Consider the following 20,728-nt stretch of genomic DNA (forward strand, 5'->3'; position numbering starts at 1 on the left):
TCTAAGTTAGCCCTTTCTAAGAAACTGACCCAGACTGGGACCCCACTCGACTTCCTTGAGGATCAGAGTGTTTGGAAATGTATCCCAGAAGAGTATCATCCCTCTTCGTCTTGGCACTCCTCTTTTCATTATTTACCCTCTAAATCCTGGCCCAAGGATCAGAGACCCTAAACTTGATGGACATTCTCTAGCCTCAGAGACTTACCATGCCTACATTTGTTGGGTTTCTAATTCAGAGCTTACACTCAGCCAATCAAGATGCTTTCTGACCAAAGGCGAGGGGTGGATGGGGACGTTCAGGTGCTTCCCTCCCACACTGTCACTAAGTCTCATCACTGCCTGTCCCTCTGCAACCGGGGAGAGCAAGAGGAAAGGAAGATCTCACAAATTATGGCTTTTCCCAAAACCCGAAAAAGAATGACTCAAACCACGACTTCCAAAGTTCACAGAAATCACTCTTTTCTTCAAAATCTTTCATAGGCTCTGAATTAGAAAATCATCAAGTTCTGGAGCCAGAAGGAACCTCAGGGACGAGTCCAACATTCTCATTTTATAAGTGTAGAATTGGAGGCAAGAGCAAATAAGTGGCCCCGCCCAGCACTGCTGAGATCCCACTGTCGAGGGGAGCCTCTTGGTCTGTCCCCCTGCTTGAACAATAGCCATCCTTTTCATCTTTCCTGCTGGGTTTTACGTTGCCACCCTTGGTAACAGCAGAGGCTCCCATATGTTGTCCCCAAGCCCATGCTGAATATTTGAGGCTACATTTTATGGGTCAGGAACCCAAGAATGTTCTCAATATTAATTTTGAAGTAATAGCCTGATGGACTCCTTAAAAAACTGAATGGGAGGGAGGGTTTGCTACGCAAGGAAAAAACAGCTTCAAATGAATCAGATTTCACATGCGTTCATGTGCTTTGGGAGAATCGCATGTCCTTCATTGATAGGAGTTAAAAAACATCCACTGGGCAGTCTAGCTCAAGTGGTATCAAAGGTACATCCCCTCCATAGTAGCTTTTATAATTACCTTTGGCTCATGATTTGTATAAAAGTTCAGAGCTTCTCTGAGGACTTTGGGCATAGACTGGGAACTTGACCCATTACAGGAACCCAGGCTTGATGGGAGATGAGTACAGAGCTGCACTTCCATCCCAGTTACTTGGCATTAGCCTCCTTACCAGAAATGAAAATCTCCTGGTGAGAAATGAGGTAAATATCATTCAGTAATTTGGAGAAAACCCTGCAGTGCCACTGGCTGGAGTCAGTGCAATCGGCATTCATTTAAGCACCTGCCATATCCAGCCCTGGGTGCTGAGGAAGGCCTTGCCTTCAGGGGCCTTACAGTCTCATTGGGAAGCTAGGACTAGTGCATGGTACGAATGAGAGCAGGCATTCATCAGAGAGGCACCAGCGTCTGTGGGGATTGTGGTGTTGATCAGGTGAGGGCTTCATACCTCCTCTCATCAGAGGCTCCAGATCTCCCAGCCAACATCCTCTGAATTCCTAGAACATTTACTTATCTAGAATACTCTCTTATTTTAGCACATAATTAAAGAACTGCTTTGTAGTATTATTTTGGTATTTTATGTGGTGCCTATAGACTCCCTAACTAGACCGTAAGCTCCAGATAGATGTCCATTCTTCCTGAATGAGTGACTCCTTGTACAGAAGTCTGACACCACACACACACACCCAGAGCATTTTTTGAGTTGGTAGTTTGGCTCAGCGTATGTCCAGTGAAACAAAGCTATGTAGGTCACAATTCATTTTAAGTCATGCCACTTCTTCCTGAAGAATTGAACATAGTAGATGTTACTGATGCACCCATAAGTTATAATAGCCCAACTGAACGATGTTTTGGTCCAGCCTGTTCTGCCATGGGATCATCACGTAGTTCTGATTTTGGTTTTTTTTTTCCTCCTCCCCAAAACTAGATGGATGGGTCACAATGTGAACAATGATATTTAAGAACATGTTTGGATGAGGGAGAGGAGTTAGTTTCATGTGGCTCGTGTTTTCCTCCCAAGGACAAAACACCTGCTGGAACTTACCAAGAGGCTGTTCAGGACATTTTTAGGTACAATGAATCACTGTGGTTCTCAAGACAGTGATTGGCAGAGGTTAAAAAATATCTCTGAGGCAGTTGGGGGTGTTGACCTACACCACACCCGAACGGAGCCGGGCTTCTACGTAGAAATTCCCTTCTAGTAGTCGCCAGGTTTCACCAATCTTACCAGGACTGTGGGCCCTGCCCCCCAATGTGATTGAAGAGATATGTGTGTGTACGTAGAAGTATTTGCAAGAAAGGGACAGCAGAGGTTTGGGATGCAGCTTTCAAAATATCTTCTCCCATCTCTTTCCCCCCAAATTCGTGACACCAGGAAACATGGCTCTAAATGCCTTGTGCACTGCAAGATGGGGGTGAGCCGGTCCGCCTCTACCGTGATTGCTTATGCTATGAAGGAGTACGGCTGGAACTTGGACCGCGCCTACGACTATGTGAAAGAAAGGCGTACCGTCACCAAGCCCAACCCCAGCTTCATGAGGCAGCTGGAGGAGTACCAAGGGATCCTGCTGGCCAGGTGAGTGTGAAGCCACTTTGGAATGGAGACTGCCCCCAGCTTACCAAGGAGAATGTAGCTGGGGTGCTGCCTGTGTTTTGGGGTTGGTCCAAACCGGTGGAAACTCCCTCACCTGGGGCAGCTCAGAAGCTTTGTTAGGTGCTAGGGCCCTGTGATGTCCAGTGAGCAGTCCGTGTCCCGTCAGCCAGTCAGTCAGCAAACACTGCAGTGTTTTCTCCATGTTTCACATCGTGCTCACACAGTCAGCATCTGTCTTGTGTAGGACCTGATCTAGGTCTTCCTGACTTCTCGAGTGGCTGCTCTGTACACCACATTGCCTCTCCTTATGCACGTAGTAGTTGCTTAAGAAGCGTTTGTTGAATTGAGTGTAACCATCTTTGAGTTGAAGTGGGAAGGTTCCTTCAGGAGAGCCAGCTGCTTCTGACCATCGTTTGGCAGCTGGCTCCAAACTTGAGGCAGAAATGTGTTCGGTGATGAACTGCCCTTGCCTTGATGAACCCAATCCCCTTTGTGGGGACATGGGTCTCCTGCACTTCTCCCCAAAAAGCTTTTGTGGTTGTGCTGAAGGGCTCAGATCCTGGACGCCGGTTTGTTTGAACTCTCCGCTTAGGCGCCGGCCCTAGGTTGTTATTGGATGGTATAAGCAGAGCTGACTGAAAGCACTTGGGCCTGGAGCCAGGTTCTCACTCCGCCGAGTCTCATGACCTGAAGTCTCTTCTCCAGATTCTGGGCAGTGTTTCCCTTGAGAAAAGTCACTTAAGCAGCTTTTCCAGACCTTCCCGGGCAAAGGGACCACCCTCTCACCCCCTACAGCGTTGTGAAAATAAGTCCGCAGCGCAGCATCATGCTTTCCACCAAAAACCAGCCTTTCGCCTGTACTCGGAATTTGGCACGACGTCACCTGAGCTGGGAGGACGCCCCGGCCTCCTCAGCGCCAAGTGAGCGCGCAGGGTCTGGGAAGCTTGCTGACACTTTCAAATTTAGCTTGGAAAGCGGTTCTCAGAAGCCCTTTTTTTTTTTAAGTATCTGAGGGTTTAGGAAGAGACATAAACATTCTATATTCTTAGACACCCGAAAGAAGGCTGTCTGGCAGTGTCCTCACATGACCCAGGGAGAGGAAGGCCATTGTGTGCGCTGCCAGCCTCAGTGTGTGTTCTCTCATCTCAGCTACTGCAGGCATTGAGGCACACACGGAGGCCTTCCAGAGCTGGGGCATCCCAACGCGACAGAAGACTCCCTGATTGCCTCCCCTGTGACTCCTGGCCATCGTGGGACTGGTATGTGACAGCCAGGAGGAGAGGCAGAGAGGCGCACGCACACACACACACACACACACACACACACTGTCACACCCCTGCCCCTTTGCTTCTTCAGTGCTGTCCATCAGTCGATCAGCAAGCATCTATTATTAAACTTTAATTAGTTCACACTCTAAAGAACCGAGCTCTCCTTTTGGGCCCACCCTGTGGTTTCCCTGTCACACAGGGAGGACGCTCTCGGGAAACTGGCAGCTTCTCTACACCCCATGGTCCACGAGAGGACTCCTGAGGGCTTTGCTGGGCCACCCAGCCAGGACGTACTGGGAGCAGCGCTCAGGCCCCAGTCTTCCTAATGCTGATGCCAATCCTCCATCGCAGAGTGCTGCCTCTTTCTCCATAGAAAGTACTTTAAGAAGTAATGCAGTGAATGCAATGTGATTTAGGGGGAAGAAGTGATTAGGAAAGGCCTTGTGCAGGAAATAGTGCTCGAGCTGAGCTTTGAAGGAAACTAGAGACCCCCTTCAAGTCTCTGGAGATATCGAGAGGGGAGGCATGTTCCAGGCAAGGGGTGGCTGATGCAAAGACTAGAGACTGATTGTGTCACGTGTGAGAAACAGTGAGCAGGCTGGCTTGCCGGAAGCAAAGACAGAGTGCATGGTAGGTCTGGAAAGGTAGATTGGAGCCAGCTGATGAAGGGCTCTGGATTTGATTGAGGTGCGAAGAACTCTACACTCTGGCTGTGTGAAGTCTGTATTGCAGAGGGGAGGAAATGGAAATGGGGTGACCGTGAGCAAACTCTTGGGGTCCTCCAGGTCATGGGTGAGAAGCTGCACTTGGGCAGCAGCCCTGGGAGTAAAGAGAAGGGTGTGGACGCTAGAGGTGTTGGCACCCCTCCCCCAGCCCCAGCCGCTGTCCCCTAGCTCCAATGGGGATTCCACAGGGCCCTGCTGGTGGGCAGCCCTTGAGCTGAAGAGCCAAAATCTGGAGGCGCTGCGTGGCTTCAGCATGAAGAGAGTGTAGCTAAATTTATTCCTCCCCACCAGAGCAAACCAAGAGCTTGCCTCTGTACCTGCCCACCCACCTGCCCACGGCCTGTAAGAGGAGAGAATGTGGGTATAGTGAGTAGCCAGGTGGTGCCAAGGCCAGCTCCTGCTTTAAATCACAGCAAGCTCTATAACGAAACCTTTGTAAGTAGTAGAGGAAAGTCCTTAGAAATTCTCAAATATTTCTGGAAAATAATAGTCTCAAATAGTCTGTTTTCACAGAAGTTCCATTTGCTGCCCAGTGCCTCCAATGTCTTTTTTCATGCCTGTCCTCCAGACTCCCAGGGGCTGACCCAGTGCTTTTACCGAAGCTTGGTCTTGGCCCATTGGTGCCTGTGATTAGCCTGTGATGGGGATGCAGTGTCAGAGACCCGAGACCTTAGCTGGCATCCCAACCACTCCCTCGTGTGACAGAAGAGACAGCTTGGGCCCAGAGGAGAAGGGACTTGCCCAGCAAGCTTCCAGCCAGGTCTCTGATGGTGTGTTCGGAGCTGCTGGCTCCTCCTGGGCCTAGAGTCCTAACCCTTGACCAGTCAGTGCCCCAATAGTTGGCCATTTCTACAACAGCTCCGACAATGGCCACCACTTGAAGACGTCCAGTGAGGAGAAACCCGTTTGTTCACTTTGGAGGCAGCAGCCACCCCTCCGGATAATTCTGATTGTTAAGGAAGCTTTTCTGTCATCTCTGCAATTCTTTGCAGGCGGTTCTGCCCTCAGGCCAAGCAGAACAGAGCCCTTCTCCATGAAGATAGCCACCACATGCCCCTCACTCTCTCTTCTCCAAGAGTCCAGTCCCCAGCTTTTCAGTCCATTCGTGCAAGAAGCCCCAAGTGAGTTCCTGCTGTGTACACGATCTACAAAGTCGACAAAGACAGACACTCCTCGGGGTGTTTGTGATCTGCTAGATGACAGCAACAGCTGCCCAGATAAAGAGGTCGTACCCGTGGCTAGGTTGGGGCAGTCAGAGGAGGCCTCTCAGAGGAGGGGACACGAGCTGAGACCTGAAGTGAGCCAGGGATGCTGAGGGCTGCCGGGGCAAAGAGCTGCAGGGACAGATGGACGGAAGGCTGCTGGAGAACAGCAAGGAATCTATTTGGGGGGAAGTCACGGGCACTGAGTGCGGAGTGCAGCCAGATCCCAGTGGTGAAGGGCTTTCTGAGCCAAACAGAGTCGTTTTTATGTTATCTTAGAAGCAAGAGGGGCCCCTAGAACTTCTTGAGCAAGACAGTGAGTGACATGGCCAGATGTGGGATTTGAGGAGCCTCTCTCTGGCAGCTGAGTGAGGGTAGAGTAGACAGGGCCAGGGTCTTGTATGGCCTCTCAGCCTACTTGGGCATGTCATAGTGTGGCCATACACCTTTTCATTGCACTAGCTGGCTTCAAGATTCCTCCTGCTTCTAAAAGGTGGTGACCCCATGCTGGGCTCCCTCCTCTGATCCTGTGTCAGAGAGCTTGTCTGTGTCAAAGCTAAACTCAGTGGTCTTGATGCGGTCTCACTAAGAAAAGGCAGGCAGACCGTGGCCTCCCTCCTTCTGGATGCTGGCCTCTTCTAACGCAGCCCATGTTGGGTTAACTTTGGAGCTGCCATGGGAATGGCAGCGTAGGAGCTTCCTGAGATCAGGGAATAGTCCAGCTCTTTATCTGCATTCCCTGCACTTAGCACAGTGCATGGCACAAAGTTAGGGCTTCACAAATGCTTTTCATTCATTCATTCACCCCCTTCTCCCAGGTAACTAGCTTTGAGCCTGACACCCTCTAAAATTCCTGTTTTCATGCCTAGCCACTCTTCCTCACCCAGGACTGGTGAAGCTGATCTTTTGAACCTAAGGGAAGGACCTCTCTCCCTCCCCCTCCCCCTCTCCCCCTCCCCCTCCCTCCCCTCTCCTTCTCCCTCTCTCCCTCTCCCTCTCCTCCTCTCCCTCCCTCCCTCTCTCCCTCTCCCTCTCCCCCTCCCCCTCTCCCTCTCTCCCTCTCCTCCTCTCCCTCACTCCCTCTCTCCCTCTCCCTCTCTTCCTCTCCCTCACTCCCTCTCTCCCTCTCCCCTTCCCCCTCTCCTTCTCCCTCTCCCTCTCTCCCTCTCTCCTGTTGTACAGCTCTGTATCCAAGAAGTTGAGCTGAAGTGACACTAGGCAGGCTTCCTGTTGTTCTGGACCAATTTGTGGCTGTCACTTCCCCCAGAAGATGTGTGTGATTGTCAGGGTGGAGTCCAGGGTGCTGATGGCATCTCAGAAATACTAAGAATTGTGGTATGAACAAGAGGCTGCAGCAGGCAGATCTTCCTGGTCAGACCCCCCAAAGGAGGGCATGTCCGAGAGCCATTGGTTTCTCTGATGTGCTCTCGTTTGCCGGTTCTCACAGGTGTAAGGTTTGGTTTGGGTGTGCACGTGCACACTTGCACTCTGGTGCTCCAGGGCCCACTCCAGCAGGCTGCCAGCAGCCCTGTTTGTTGTTCTGTGTGCCAGCCAGCCAGGTACCTCGAAGATTTATGTTCTGCCAGACAGGCTCAGATGTCAGGCCACCATTTGCAAACTGGACCATGTGTTTAGTATATCAGGTTCTAGTTTATGGGGGGGTAAGGAAAGGAAACTGCACCGTGACCAGGTTGGTTTTCTCCACGTGTCCTCCTCAGATAAGCACTGGGTAACTTTTTGGACTTCCCCTGTCACCAGGAAGGCAGGAAACAAAGACTCATTGCCCAACCCACGAACTGGTACCTCCTCCATCCACCTCCTCCCCTTTAGAACAGGCATACTTTTGAGAGGCAGAGCGAGGTTTGCCTGGTACATGCTCAGGCATGTGTTTTCTTAAAGCCGAGTGAAACCCAGGAGCCCTTAAAGGGCACCCCCGCCCTGTTGTGGGGAGCCCAGGCTGTTGTTAGGGACTAGATTGGATTTCTGAAATATGATCATACCCACACTGGCTTCTAGCACCTTTCTTTTTCAGAGCCTGAAGCAATTGCCCTTCAGTGATGTGATCACATCCCTACAAAGTATGGAGGGATTGGGATTTGTTTTTAAATCCCAGTTTTACTGCTTGGGTCAGTGAAACCCTAAATGACTTTCTCCTGTGAATCTCCAGTGAATCAGTGGGTGGCCAATATAGGCGTAAGTGATAAAAGGAGAGAAGTCACTATTCGTTTGATAGCTGAGCTCAACCAAGGCTTAAAGTTTTTATAGCTTTTCACAGGGTCTTTGAAGCCCTAGGAAGGGAAAAAGCAGTAACAGTTTTGCTCTCTGTATTTACAAGAGCCTAGAGGTGAGACAGATTCTCCTTTCCTTGGGGGGGGCTCCTCCCCATTCCTGAGTAGTTGGCAGCCTGAGAAGTAGGGTGTGTACACCAGCCGGGCCATGCAGTCACCCACAGTGCAGGGGATGCCACTGCATTCAATAAATGGTCACTGCGTATCATCTGCATGCACAAACCTAGAGAGGGTGGAGCTGCTTCCAGGTGAAGGTCAGATGTTAACCAAGGCAGAACAGAGCCCAGGGCTGCTGCTCTCAAGCGTCCACGCCATGCTGCCCGCTCTTGGCAACCTGCTTCCTGTCACCTGCCAGATACAGGTGGGGGAGCCAGACAGAGTTAAAAATTAAACAGGTTAAAAGGTACATATGAGCAAATGTCTCACTTTCAGCAGGACCAGCAGGAAGGCTTCAGAAATTCTCGGCACATCTCTAGGTGGACACAGAGAAACACATTCATACTCACAGGCGCGTGCACGCACGCGTACACACACACATTCTCACACTCACACTCTCCAGCACTGCAGGAGAGTCAGGTCAGTGGGCCATTTGTGTGGAATTTGGGAGTGTTCCTGAGGGTCCCCATCACAGAATGGGAAGTGAGGCATCCCCAGACTTGTGCCTAGACTTGGGGCCGTGCCTCCTGGAGTTGTGTAACAGTAATAGGGTGTACAGGAGAGGAGGACAGCCCAACTGGGAGATCAGTGGCTTTTCTGAAACCTCCGCTATCTGATTTATCTTGCTAATGGACCTGCAGCCTCCATTTCATCAACCAGGCCCTAATTTACCAGAAATCTGCAGGAGGCTTCAAATATGAAAAAAAAAAATATTTGCCTCCTTAAGACACTCCACCTGGAATAGGGTAATTTTGAGATCATTTGTCTTAAAGCGGGGGTCCGAGCGAGACTGAGGTAGCCATGAAGGCAGTCATTCATTTGCCCACTACTGGTGGAGCAGCCTGCACTCTGACCCCCTTGGATGTAGTAGGGACCTTGAGTGGCTCCTCATTCCTGGGAATGCTGCCTGAATGATCTGATGGAACAGGAATTTGCCTGAGGAGTCTAGAGATTGCCCCACCCTAGGTTTGGGGTCAATCTTTGCTCCTCTAGAAATCTTCCCAATCAATAGGTGCTACAGGAATGAGACAGAGAGCCTAGAGAGCGAAGGAGACAAGATTCAAGATAGATGGTTACTCAGGAAAGGGGGGTCCTTAGCCCCGGACCCTGGCAGAAACCCCCCTGAGAGGCCCTGCTCCCCGCGGTCAGTATCGCCTATGGGTTCTGCCCCATGTGGGTTAGGTGGCACGTTGTCGCCGCCTAGGGGTGCCTAGTGATCCTGCAGCTAAAAACTAGTGTGTCTACAGCCCCAACTTGTCCTTTGTTGGGGTCAGGCCCGCCCTCCAGTGTGGGTCAGATGCCACTGCCCAGCCATGAGCAAGCAGGGCAGGGGCCTGAGAACAGCACTGGCCACTCGTAGTGCAGACACACAACTTGGCTGGAGCCCACCAGAAAGAGCCATTCAGCTCATCCTAGGACAGTGTCTGCCTGGTGCCTCCCTCCTAAGGCATCTGTCCTTTGCTCACCTGTGCTTGCTGGGGTCTCGCTCTGCTCTGGCTGGAGCTGCGGTGTTTCCCTCTGAGAGCACAGACCAGCCGAATAGAGGAGCCCACCTCATCCTGTCTCTGCAAGAAACAATGAAACAGTGGCTACAGCAGCTCAGTTGAGGAGAAGCCTCCTGGCTCATCTCCACACACCCTCTGGGCCCTAACTGCCCATTCTCCTAATCCGTTTGTGCTTAATATGATGCTCAGTTCTTTTCATCCAGAAGCCTCTTTGAAAAAGGCCCACACTCGAAGTGTGCACTCCTCTAATCTGATAGCATAGCTTCCCCTGTAAGCTCTCATGACCTCCTTGTTCCAAAGCCTCCCCTGCTCAGCCCCTTCTGGGGGCCTTAGCCAGCCAGTCTGTGGCCCCACTAGGCACAGAGCAAGAAGACTTTCTGGGCTTGTGCTTGGGCTTGGCTGTTTTCCAGCACTAACCAAAGCTGTTTCCCTGTTTACCTCAACAGCAAACAGCGGCACAATAAGCTGTGGCGCTCTCACTCAGACAGCGACCTCTCGGACCACCACGAGCCAATCTGCCAATCAGGGATGGAGTTAAACAGGAAGGAGATCACCACTTCAGCAGACCAGATCACCGAGGCAAAGACTGTGGAGAGCCACGCCCCGATGGCCCCTGTCTTTGTGGAGCGCAGGCTCCCCCAAGATGGGAACACGCACGAGCTGTGCACCAAAGAGAGAGTGATCTGCCTAGAGTTTACGTCTAGAGAGTTTCATACGGGACAAATAGAGGACGAATTAAATCTCAATAACATTAATGGGTGTTCAGCAGGTTGTTGCCTGAGTGAATCCAAATTTCCTCTTGACAACTGCCACGCATCTGAAGCCTTAACCCAGCCTGAAAACTCCTTGGAGATCCCCACACAGTTCCCGGACTTAACGGTGGAAGATCTGGAGACGGATGCTCTAAAGACAGACATCAGCGTCCACTTACTCCCCATGGAAGAGCTGACGTCGCGGTTGAGAGACCTGCCTGTGTCTCCAGAGCCTGACTCGCCTGGTCCCCAGCCCAGTTCCCAGGCTGAGGCACCAGACTTCAGTACCGACCGCATTGATTTTTTCAGTGCCCTAGAGAAGTTTGTGGAGCTCTCCCAGGAGACTCGACCCCGCTCCTGCTCCCACTCCAGGATCGAGGAAGCAGGTGGGGGGAGAAATGGCGGAGTCCGACTATCAGTGTTGGAAACGGCCGCATCCGAGGCGACCCCCGAGGGGCAGAGAAGCAGCAGCTCGAGCAACACCCCACACGTGTCAGGAGAGTCTTCCATGGATGAAGACCAGCCAAAGGTAAGCCTCAGTGGCATGCTGGCTCTCACAGGCTGAGGGCCTAAATGCTCTAGAGGTTCTCTTTGACCCAGGTGCAGCTGGGCAGGAGCTGGGTGGAGCCCCAGAGCTGAGGCAGGCTTCCCAAGTGTGTGACTGCTCTTTGTTAGGTTCTTGTGTGGGCCTTCAGGCCTGTTGGAAACTCTTCTGGCCAGGGCAGGTGAGCACAGCTGAGCAGACCCGGGAAGGAGGTTTGCCTGCCTGTGCAGGGCAGGGCACACGTCTCTGCCGTCCGAATACCACATTCAGACGCTCTCCCTAAGTTAAGTTAAGAGCCTGCCCCTCAGTGAGAAAGTCCCCGTCAGCCAAGAGCAGACTCAGTGTCCGAGGTTATTGACGTGCACGGAAAGTGAAGGCAGTGTCTGGTGCCACATGCCAAAGGCCTCCTTTGGCTGAATTGGTCTCACTGTGGACCCTCAGAGGATGGGCAGGCAGTTGGCTTGGAGGAAATTTCTCAAAGAGCAACCTGGAGTCCAAGATCACTGCTCAGTGCCCTCTGGGAACCCTCTGCAGCCAATCTGGGATCCTGAAAGGGGAATGGGAGAAGAGAGGACATAACAGGGGGATGCACAGAGATCTCACTGCACGCCTTGCGGTCCTGGTGGTACTGGGTGTCTAGCTACCCCCTCCCACTCACCCGGGGCACAATGGATAGGAAACTGGACGTGGAGTCAGGAAAACCTGAGTTCAAATCCAGCATCAAACACTTACTAGTTTTGTGAGCCCGACAAAGCCACTTAACTTCTGTTTGCCTCTGTTTCCTCGGCTACAAAATGGGCATAGCGGCCCTCACCTCCCAGGGTTCTTGGGACATCAAATGAAATGCTGTTTGTAAAGTGCTTTGCAAACCTTAAAGCCCTATATAAATGCTAGATAACGATTTTTATTAAGTATCTTGGGGGTTTCTTCAGAGTGGAAGAGTGGGCACCTCCACTTGTGTCCAGCCACTCCTCCATGTGTTATGTCTCTTTCCCTTTTCTGTTAAGAGGTCAGAATGTTGTAACTGGTCTTTAGACCACTTGGCTCACAGCTCTTCCCATGATCATAGTCACAGAACCACAAAGTTTCAGACCAGAAGGGCAGTTTGGGGGCTGTCTGGTCCAGCCCCTACCCAATATGACCCCCTTCAACCCTGACCAAAATCTCCTTTCTGCAAAGACATCTCCTTCCGAATTCTGTCTGTGCAGGCCAGTGTGGCGCCAGGCTTGTGATGCACCGTGCTGCTTGGCACGTTTGATTCCACCTGACATTCCAAGCAGATGCCCCCACAGGCCTGGCTAGCCCTCGTTAGTTGGTGCTCTTGGTTTCTGTCTTGTGAAGAAGGCCCAGGCTAGTTCTTAGGAAGACGGCTTGTCCTAAAGGCTTCTCCAGCTTTTCCCAAAGCTCTCATCATAGCAGTGCTCCGTCAGAGTCCTCCAAGCCCAGGGCCCTTCGGGCGATTCCCATCACTTGAAATGAGCGTGTCTGACTAGAGTAGGGGCTGACTGGGCATTTGCCAGAGAAGCCGCTTGAGAATACATTGCTAGTAAAGTGGTAAAGGGTATGAATTGGTTGTTTAAGTTTACTAATACACATAGTCAAGATTCCCAAAAATGTAGAAACTCACCGGGTAAGCCTCATGTAAAAGCAGCCACATGAAGCTTAGTGGTAATTTATTGGTCAGCTCTCCCTGCATCCCCTCTCCAGACTTGCAGGTTGGTGAGATTGGGAATGAAAAGACTCCTAAGAAGTTCAGTGGCTGAAGGACACCTCCACCTGTCTGGATTGTCCCCAACCCTGAACCGCTGAGAATAGAGTCCAGTCCTCAAATGGAACTGGCTGACAGCTTCACCGAAGCTGGGAGAGGTGGAGATGAATGTTGTCATTTGCCCCGGCTATTCACTGCCTGAGGGGGCCAGGGGTGCAGGAAGCTCAGAGGCAGTGCCGACCCTGAAGGTGGTTCTGACATGCATGCTGTAGGAGCAGGCCAGGGCAGGGGATAGGGGGCGTACTGCACGAAAAGTTTAGCAGATAGTAGGAGCCTGACCACTGTCATTTTAATGACCAAGCATCTTCCTTGGCCCCAAAGCAAATAATTGTGGAAGCCTCACACGATTTCTTACTACGTATTTATGGTTAAGTAGATTATCTTTCTAGAATCAGGAAACTGGAAAATGTACACTTTCAACCAAACTGTAAGTTACTGTAAATATTTCTCTTTTTTTCTCTTAGGATATCTCCGAAATGGTTAGCCCAGAGGACGTGATGCAATTCCACTCAGAAAATGCAATTTCAGTGAAAGAAATTATCACCGAAATTGAATCCATCAATCAAGGAATCGGGCAGTGTCAACAGAAGGTGGATGTCCTGTCCAACCCATGCCAAACGCCAAAGAGAAACACCATCCATGAACTGCCATTCTTTGAGGCAGCCTGTGCCTCCGAGAGTAAACCTGCCCACCTGGACCACAAGGAGGGAATACGTATAGCACAGCCTGAGCTGGCAAAGGCAGAGCAGGAGGCCGTGCTGATGGCACCGACCCCTCTGGAAGACTCAGAAGAAGGGGATCCAGCTGAGGAAGACCCAGAGTCACAAGGCCCAGGTCTGAACCCAGCGCCCAAATGGTGCCCGGGGTCTGTGAGGCGGGCAACGTTGGAGTTTGAAGAGCGATTGAGACAGGAACAAGAACACCTTGGGGCTGCCCCCCTCGGCACTCTGCCGACTCGCAAGAACTCCAGGAATGATTCTGCTGTGCCTGATGTAACACCAAGAGGCAAGAATGAAGAGCTCGCTCCAGAACCTGCCTTGGGGCCTGAGGAACGGGAGTTGAGCAGGGCCAAGACAAAAGACAACGTGGCGGAGGCCTTCCCTCCCCAGCCTGACCAGGTGCCTGACACACAGGCATCTGTGCTGCTAGGATTCCAGCCCAGCCCAGCTTCTCAAGAGCGTCCACTGGCAGATGTTGGAGAAGAGCAGGGAGAGGTGTCCAAGGAGCCCCTGGAGTCCATGAAAAAGCCTGTTCCGGACCATCTTCCCAAAAGGTTTGAAATCATCGAGTACACTCCCATGGTGACATCCCCTGACCTAACATTTGACATGGCTGCAGCAGAAAAGAATGGGGAACCAGAGCTGAAGACAGTCATGGTGGAGAAATCCATCACCGTGATGTGTACCGTGGATGAAAATCTCAACACCACCCTGTGCCCAGAACTAGCTTCTCTGCGCCCTCAAACGCTACCTCTGCTTAACCCTGCATCTCTTAAGCGTGATGGAGCTCCCCATGCTGCCTTCACTCTGGGCAGTCCCGAGGAAGAGGAGTCCAGTCCTCCTTCTCCTCCAGGGACGACGGCTCCTTTTGTGAGTCGTGCAGGCCGCTTACCGTCAGCCGGCTTGGATTACACACATCCCCAAGCCGTCCTTCGCCTAGAAGGGGTGACTGAGGAGAGCAGCACCACGGACAGTGAGCCCTCGTCAGAGCAGAGCTGCTGTACTGAGCGTGCCTCCGGCAGTATCCCAGTGCTCCCCAGGGAAGCTGAGGGCACTCTGGGCCACTGGGGCAGTGAAGACCTCAGAGCGGTCAGCCACCTCGCTGGGAACATGGAGGAGATCCATGAGATGTTGGGCCCGTGTGCACCCTGCGGTCTCCCACATAGTTCCAGTAACGACAGCATAAAGAACCTCAGCCAAAGTGTCAGGGTGGTGAAAAGGCATTCGAAAGAAATGGAGTCCCGAGTCCTTCGGCAGGCAGGGCTCACCAGACCGTCCCAGATGAAGCGTTCAGCTTCTCTCGCGAGGCTGGGGCACCTGAATCTGCATAAAAGTGCTTTGTCTGAGGTAGAGTTGGTGTCTCCAGAAGCCCCTCATCCTGACCTCCTCCAGTCCTTCATCAGGACGGGCCCAGGTGGGCCCACCCTGGAAGAGCCCTCAACAAGGCTCAGACCCATTTCCCAGCACCCAGAGCCCACCACATATTTTGTAGAGCAACTGAAAATGGCGGAGTGTATGGCCCAGAGCAAGCCGGTTGAGAGGCCTCTGGTGCAGTATGCCAAAGAGCTGGGGTCAGCTCAGCAGTGTTTGCTTCCCAGTGCAGAACATGAATTGACTAGTTCTGGTGGGGGCCTTCCCTTGCCCCAGAGACAGCAGGAATTCGATTCTCCGAGCCCAAGCCCGGGGCTGACTGTAGCTGAGCTGCTGCAGCATGGGAGAACTCAGCCTCTTGGGAAACTCAGAAAGTCCAGTGGCAAAAGGCGGACGCCCAGTCCCTTCTATAACACCATGTGATCCGGAGCCCAGCCAGGCCTCCTCAAGGGAGATATGTGTTTGTCAAAGGGGCAGGTGTAATATGTAAGGAACATGCACTTTATTGGTTAATTTTCTATGTTTTGGTCATTTTACTATTGCTGGCGCATGCAGGGTTTAGGTTTTCTGTGTGTGACATGGACTGCGAGACTATTTTATCTTTGGGGGTTTTTTGGTTTTTGTTTTTTAAAGAAACTCAGACAACCTCAAAAAAAGAAGAAACACCTCATTTTCAAAGAACACCATCAAAAGCAAATTGCTGTTTTTCAGTCAGCTACCCCTGTTTCTCATCTCTCAGTCTGAGATGTGCATGCCTACAAGGCCAGGGAGGGGAAGGTGATTGATGAATAGAGAGGCAGGGGGAAGTGGAGGAAGAGGAGGGGGAAATTGGCAAAGCCCAACCTAAGGGCCTTTCTGACCATGCTCTGACCCTCAGGCCTGGCCACATGGGTCATGTGGAGAGGCAGCAGAACTCGCAGACACCAGGCCCTGGGCTGGTAGAGACTGTTCGGTGAATGGGTGGCTTCTGCTTTGACTTAAAAGGGAGCATTCACATAAAGCTCTAGCTGTACCGTGTATTGCTGAAGGACATAGTTAATGACAGGATTTATTGATTTATTAAACAGCTTCTTGGGGCTCCAGAACAAAATCAGAAAAAGGCCTCCCTTGGTGAAGAGGGCCTCCCAAGGTGCGCAGGTCGGGAGACAGCCCTAGCAGTCCCATCTAGTGAACCCGGCCTGTCCTTTCTGTGAGATGAGTCTGTGTCCCACCCCCTTCTTAATCCATAGAAAAGATAATACAAACAGCAATGGAAAGATGAAGTGTTCTTTTAAAATGAACTGTCTGTAGGGTTTTAACCCTTTCATTACTTGAATACTGCTGTGGGCCTTCTGAGTTTAATGGCCGTATGTTTCCCCTACAATTTATTTTTCTTCCCCACACCATGTTTCCTCCAATGCTGCCTATGTTTTGTGGGTATTTTTTTATCATTTCATAGGAAACATTTGAATTGTTACATTACAGGTGTATAGCCTCCTTCAGATGCAAAGCTTTCTTTTCTATATTGTCACTGTTAACACTTGACGAAAGGTTTTTTCCTTTCCTAGAAGTTTTGTCATTTTCCTAAATTGTATATACAATATTTATGTAGATAATTTTTGTTATTTTCTTACAGTTTTTTTTTGGTGTGTGCATATGTGTTTTTGGTTTTGTTTTGTTTTGCTTATAATGGAGCAAGACTGTGGTCTGTAACTGGAAAATGTCCACAAAGATGTCATCTCAGAGCAGCTCTGTGGGTGTTGGGGGCCTTCCCGCCCCGCTTCATGACTTGGTGACGGTGGTTTTAATTGTATAAGTAAGACCTTGAGCCACCACCAGAACTCTCCCAAATGGTATAGCATTTCCTTTCTCTCAGAGAAGCCCCTAGAGGCCTTAAGCACAAAGTTGATTTCTCTTGGGCCTGAGATTCCAGAAGGCTGAGTTTGCCAGTAATTGAACCATGGCCAGAGAGAATTTGGAGAGTAGTACCACCCAGTGTTTAAAATCCTAGTGGAGGCTGGGAGCTGAGGGCAGTGGGAGAGGACCCACAGCCTGGCCAGCCATCAGGACAGCTGCCTGTGGGCATCATGAATAGGTACCCTTGCCTCCCTTCAGCAGCTTCACGTGAAATCCCTGTCTTAGCTCCTTGTAAACCTCTTTTGCCCAGCAGGATAAATCCAAACCGAAGGGACTCACAGTTCGTCTTCCTGCCTTTCATCTTGATTGAAATCCCCATTGTAGAAGCATTGACTGAATCCAGCCCTTGAGAGTGAAGCCTTCCAGTGGAACTCAAACTGCTTAGGTGACCCTGAGGTCGGCGGGAGGGTGGGACCAGGGAGGTCACTTGACCCTGTGGCAGAGCCTTAATCCACTTGTCTCTTGGAAGCCACGTCAGTGGCTTACAGTCACTGCCAGTGGCCATGGCTAAAAAGAAACCTCCTCCTAAGGAGGTCTCTGTGGTCTGTGAGTGGGTTGTCGCTGCATTCCTCCACTTCCTTTAAATGTTCAGACAGGTGACATGCACGCAGGACTTTGTGATTCATCTCATGTGATTCCTGGATGTTGACTGGGCTGCAGAATGTTCTTGAATGGAGCCTGTCTGTGTGCGGGGGCCAGGGAGGAGAGGGCTCGTATTTGCAGCCCTCGCACAGTGCCAGATGTACGATGATTCCATGAAAACTATGCAGTCTTATCATTCAGGCCCTACCCACCACCGATGTGATTACAGGAAAAGAGCCAGGCAGGTAATAAGTGACGAGAAACAGAGAAACAGAGAGACAGAGAGGGAGAGAGAGAGAAACGTGACAGATGGAGAGGAGCTGCTTCTCATTAACTCCTTGATGGCCCAGATCCTAAGGAGCAGGATTGTGAGTCTTTTTAACTCTCCTCCCTTTATAGACAAGGAGCTTCTTGCTGTAGAAATACAGAAGGAAGACTGTCACAGGTGAAGCCACTCTTTGGGTGGAGGAGTACAGGACAGGGCCTCTGCCTTCGGTTTGCTGGCTGAATTCTTGTTTGTGGTTTGGTTTCCTTGTTCAGCTGAGTGTCCCTGGTTAGGTTTCTCATTCAGACGTGCCATGCGGTTTTCCCAGAGGTCCATCTGTCCCATTAGAGGATTCTCATCTCATGACATGATTGAGCAGGAGCCCTCCCCCAGGGTTGTTCTAGAGCAGCCCCACGGAGGTCCATGAACAGTTGTATGTCAAGTGGGACTTGTCACGCCTTTATCTCTTCCAATCTACAGTAACCCTGTTTTACCTCGGCCCGCTGTCTTTCTTATTCATGGAAAACCCAGCGCTGAGATTTCTGCATCTGGGCAGATTGGCAGAGCTGGGCCGGAAAGTCTTTGTGGCCTCTCTGGCCCCATTCTTCCACAATGGCTTTCCTTTTTGTGTGTGAATATCTAAAAGTTAATCAGATTCACCTTTAAAAATAATCACTGGAATCATCTCTTCTACACTGGATGACATTTATCTGGTATCCAGGGGGTCTCCCAAGTGCAACCAGAAGCTTTGAGCTGTCCCTGAAATCTTTTGAGTTTTAGAAAGACTTATAAATGGTCTCGGCAGAAGAGAACCATCACAACTTTGTAGTTGTTTTGTTAAACTAAAATACTACAGTGTAGTAATGCTCAGTTGTCTGAGTCCTCTCTTAATACTGTTGCCCTTAGGGTTCGGAAAGGAAGCATTGCTGGCATCCCAGGTGCTTCAGCCCTGCCTCATTCTGTCTTTCTTCCCAGCTGATGTCTCTTGGGCTTGTGGACATCCTGTGTGGATACAGTTAGAGTGAGCTGAAGTTTCCTTGGGGATTTCTCTGAGAAAAGATATTTATTTCCTGGAATGTAGCAGAATTTGAGAAACCCTCGCCTGCTCTATTTGGAGTTTCAGGTCCAGAGTAACACCGAGTCAGTGTTACATGAGAGAACCCACAAGGAGTAACCCACGAAGCAAAAAGAGGTCATGTTCTGAAGGTCATTTTCTTTTTGTACAAAGCTGGTTTTCAGCTGTTTAAGGAACCTGCTGGAGGACCCTTGATTGTTTACATTGTGAATATTAAAATGTGTATTCTGTCTCACTGTGCTGTTCCCCTTGACCCCGAGTCACCCAGCAGTGGCTATACTGGAAGTCACAGCATGCCCTGAGCCCTTGCACAAAAACCACACCGCTGCCATGATGGTCAGGCCTCACAGATTAGCGTGCGAAGCCTGGAACTGATTTTTTTTCCCCATGATGCCCTGCTGCACTCCAGTCTCACTGTGCTGTATAGGAAGTAGTCCATCAGTAGTCCCTCAGTGGCAGTGTGTGATTTTAGTGATGGTTGTGATGGTGGATGGCTGTTGTCTTTTCTTCCTTTAATTTGGTCATTCTCTGGTGTGGTGGACAAAGTGAGATTCCTAGCTTTTTGTTTCAGACCAATCCAGCTTAAAGGCAATTTGGGCTTTAGTGTTTCTTCCAAATTGCAGCTGTGATCAGCCCTGCTCTGAGGCCAAGTGTGGCTAACTGGCAAACACAATACCCCTTTGAGGGAGTTTTGGATGGCCCTGCCAGTGAAGAGGAAGCTGCACACTTACCCCCACCTCATGCCCCCCACCCCTGCCATGTCTTGGGGAGGGAGCAATTTAAAGGTGCTTTTGTATTTTCCCAGCCTGAAAGAGGAGGATGGAGTCCACCTCTGACTTTGGAAAGAGAGCCAACCTTATTTTCTCAGAGATCGAGGACAGGATGCCCACACTGGGTCTCTCTTTCAGCTGAAAGAACCCCCAAAAGGCATCTCTTCTGCTTCACCCAGCTTTATGGTGATAGAAAACAGCAGCTTGAGGCCTGTACGTGATGAAGACCCAATGCCTGCCTTTTTCTCCACATTTCCAGGGCACCAAACAGAACTGGGCAGTGTGACTCAGAAATGGTCCCCAACCAATATGCACCCAGAGTGATTCTGCTTTCTGTCTTTCTCATTGACTTTTGGTTTCCTTGGCAAAGTCCGTGATGGCTGGGCCTTTTCTCCTTTCTTCAGATGTGACAGAATTGTAGGAATTGTTGTGAATGTGGAAATTCAGCCCCCGAAGACCCTCTTCCTCCATCCTCCCCTAACACCTAGCCCTCCACACTTGTGTGTGTGTGTGTGTGTGTGTGTGTGTGTGTGTGTGTGTGTGTGTGTGTGCTTTTCAATAAAGCAGGTGCTCCCTGCAATCTCGGGGACCTTTCCAAGTCGGTTAAAGCAGAGCATAAAAGCCACTGGCCTTGTTTCTCTCCTTGATCTCCCCTGGTGGTTGGGACGTCCCACCTGTACCATAGATTTTTATTACCAGTGTGCTCCGCTGTTTTTAAATGTGAACTTGTGCACTGATGTGCAGATTCAATGTTCTTGTTACAGATTGAATAAATTTTTATTTTGAAGATGAAACTTGTATTTGTGTAAATTGTGCAGTAGGTGTTGGCTGCATTTGGAGACGCAGAACCCACTGTATCTGCCCTTGGAAGGGGGGTGGGCGGCCTAGGACAGAGGGAGAGCGCTTGGAACTTGGATTCCCAATATACTTTTAATAGGAGGCTGTGGGTCAGGAGAGATATAACTATAGTCCTTATATCCAGAAAAGATGTTAGGTCAGGAAATGGTGTCTTAAAAGAAGCAAGGCAGCTGCACCTTTTCAATCAGCCTGTCTGGTCAGGTGACTGACTACCTTTGACTCCCAAGGCTGGTAACTTGGCTTTGGCCAAGTCAAAGATTTGAATATACAAGCCAGAATTCCTGTTGCCAGGATACCTGTTACCTGTGGGTTTAACGCACCCCAGAAGTGGCTGAACTCTAGGGCCGAGTGTAACCTCTCAGTCCGGTGGAGAGCTGCTGTGGCCCA

The 20,728-nt window shown here is 50.6% G+C and overlaps 1 protein-coding gene across 5 annotated transcripts in view; it reads left to right on the forward strand.

The window, feature by feature from the left end:
* Nucleotides 1-20,277, forward strand: part of SSH2 (slingshot protein phosphatase 2) — a 255,357-nt gene extending 235,080 nt beyond the window's left edge. For all 5 annotated transcript variants that reach the window (XM_020963302.2, XM_020963303.2, XM_078154775.1 and 2 more), the window contains 3 exons: nucleotides 2,379-2,579; nucleotides 10,188-11,022; nucleotides 13,270-20,277. In XM_020963302.2, the coding sequence (XP_020818961.1) occupies nucleotides 2,379-2,579; nucleotides 10,188-11,022; nucleotides 13,270-15,318 (3,085 nt within the window). In that variant the 3' untranslated portion in view covers nucleotides 15,319-20,277. The remainder of the gene's footprint in view (nucleotides 1-2,378; nucleotides 2,580-10,187; nucleotides 11,023-13,269) is intronic.
* Nucleotides 20,278-20,728: the final 451 nt, after the last annotated feature.

This window comes from Phascolarctos cinereus, unplaced genomic scaffold, assembly GCF_003287225.1.
Source record: "Phascolarctos cinereus isolate Bilbo 61053 unplaced genomic scaffold, phaCin_HiC Scaffold_5;HRSCAF=322, whole genome shotgun sequence".
Classification (NCBI taxonomy): Eukaryota; Metazoa; Chordata; class Mammalia; order Diprotodontia; family Phascolarctidae; genus Phascolarctos; species Phascolarctos cinereus.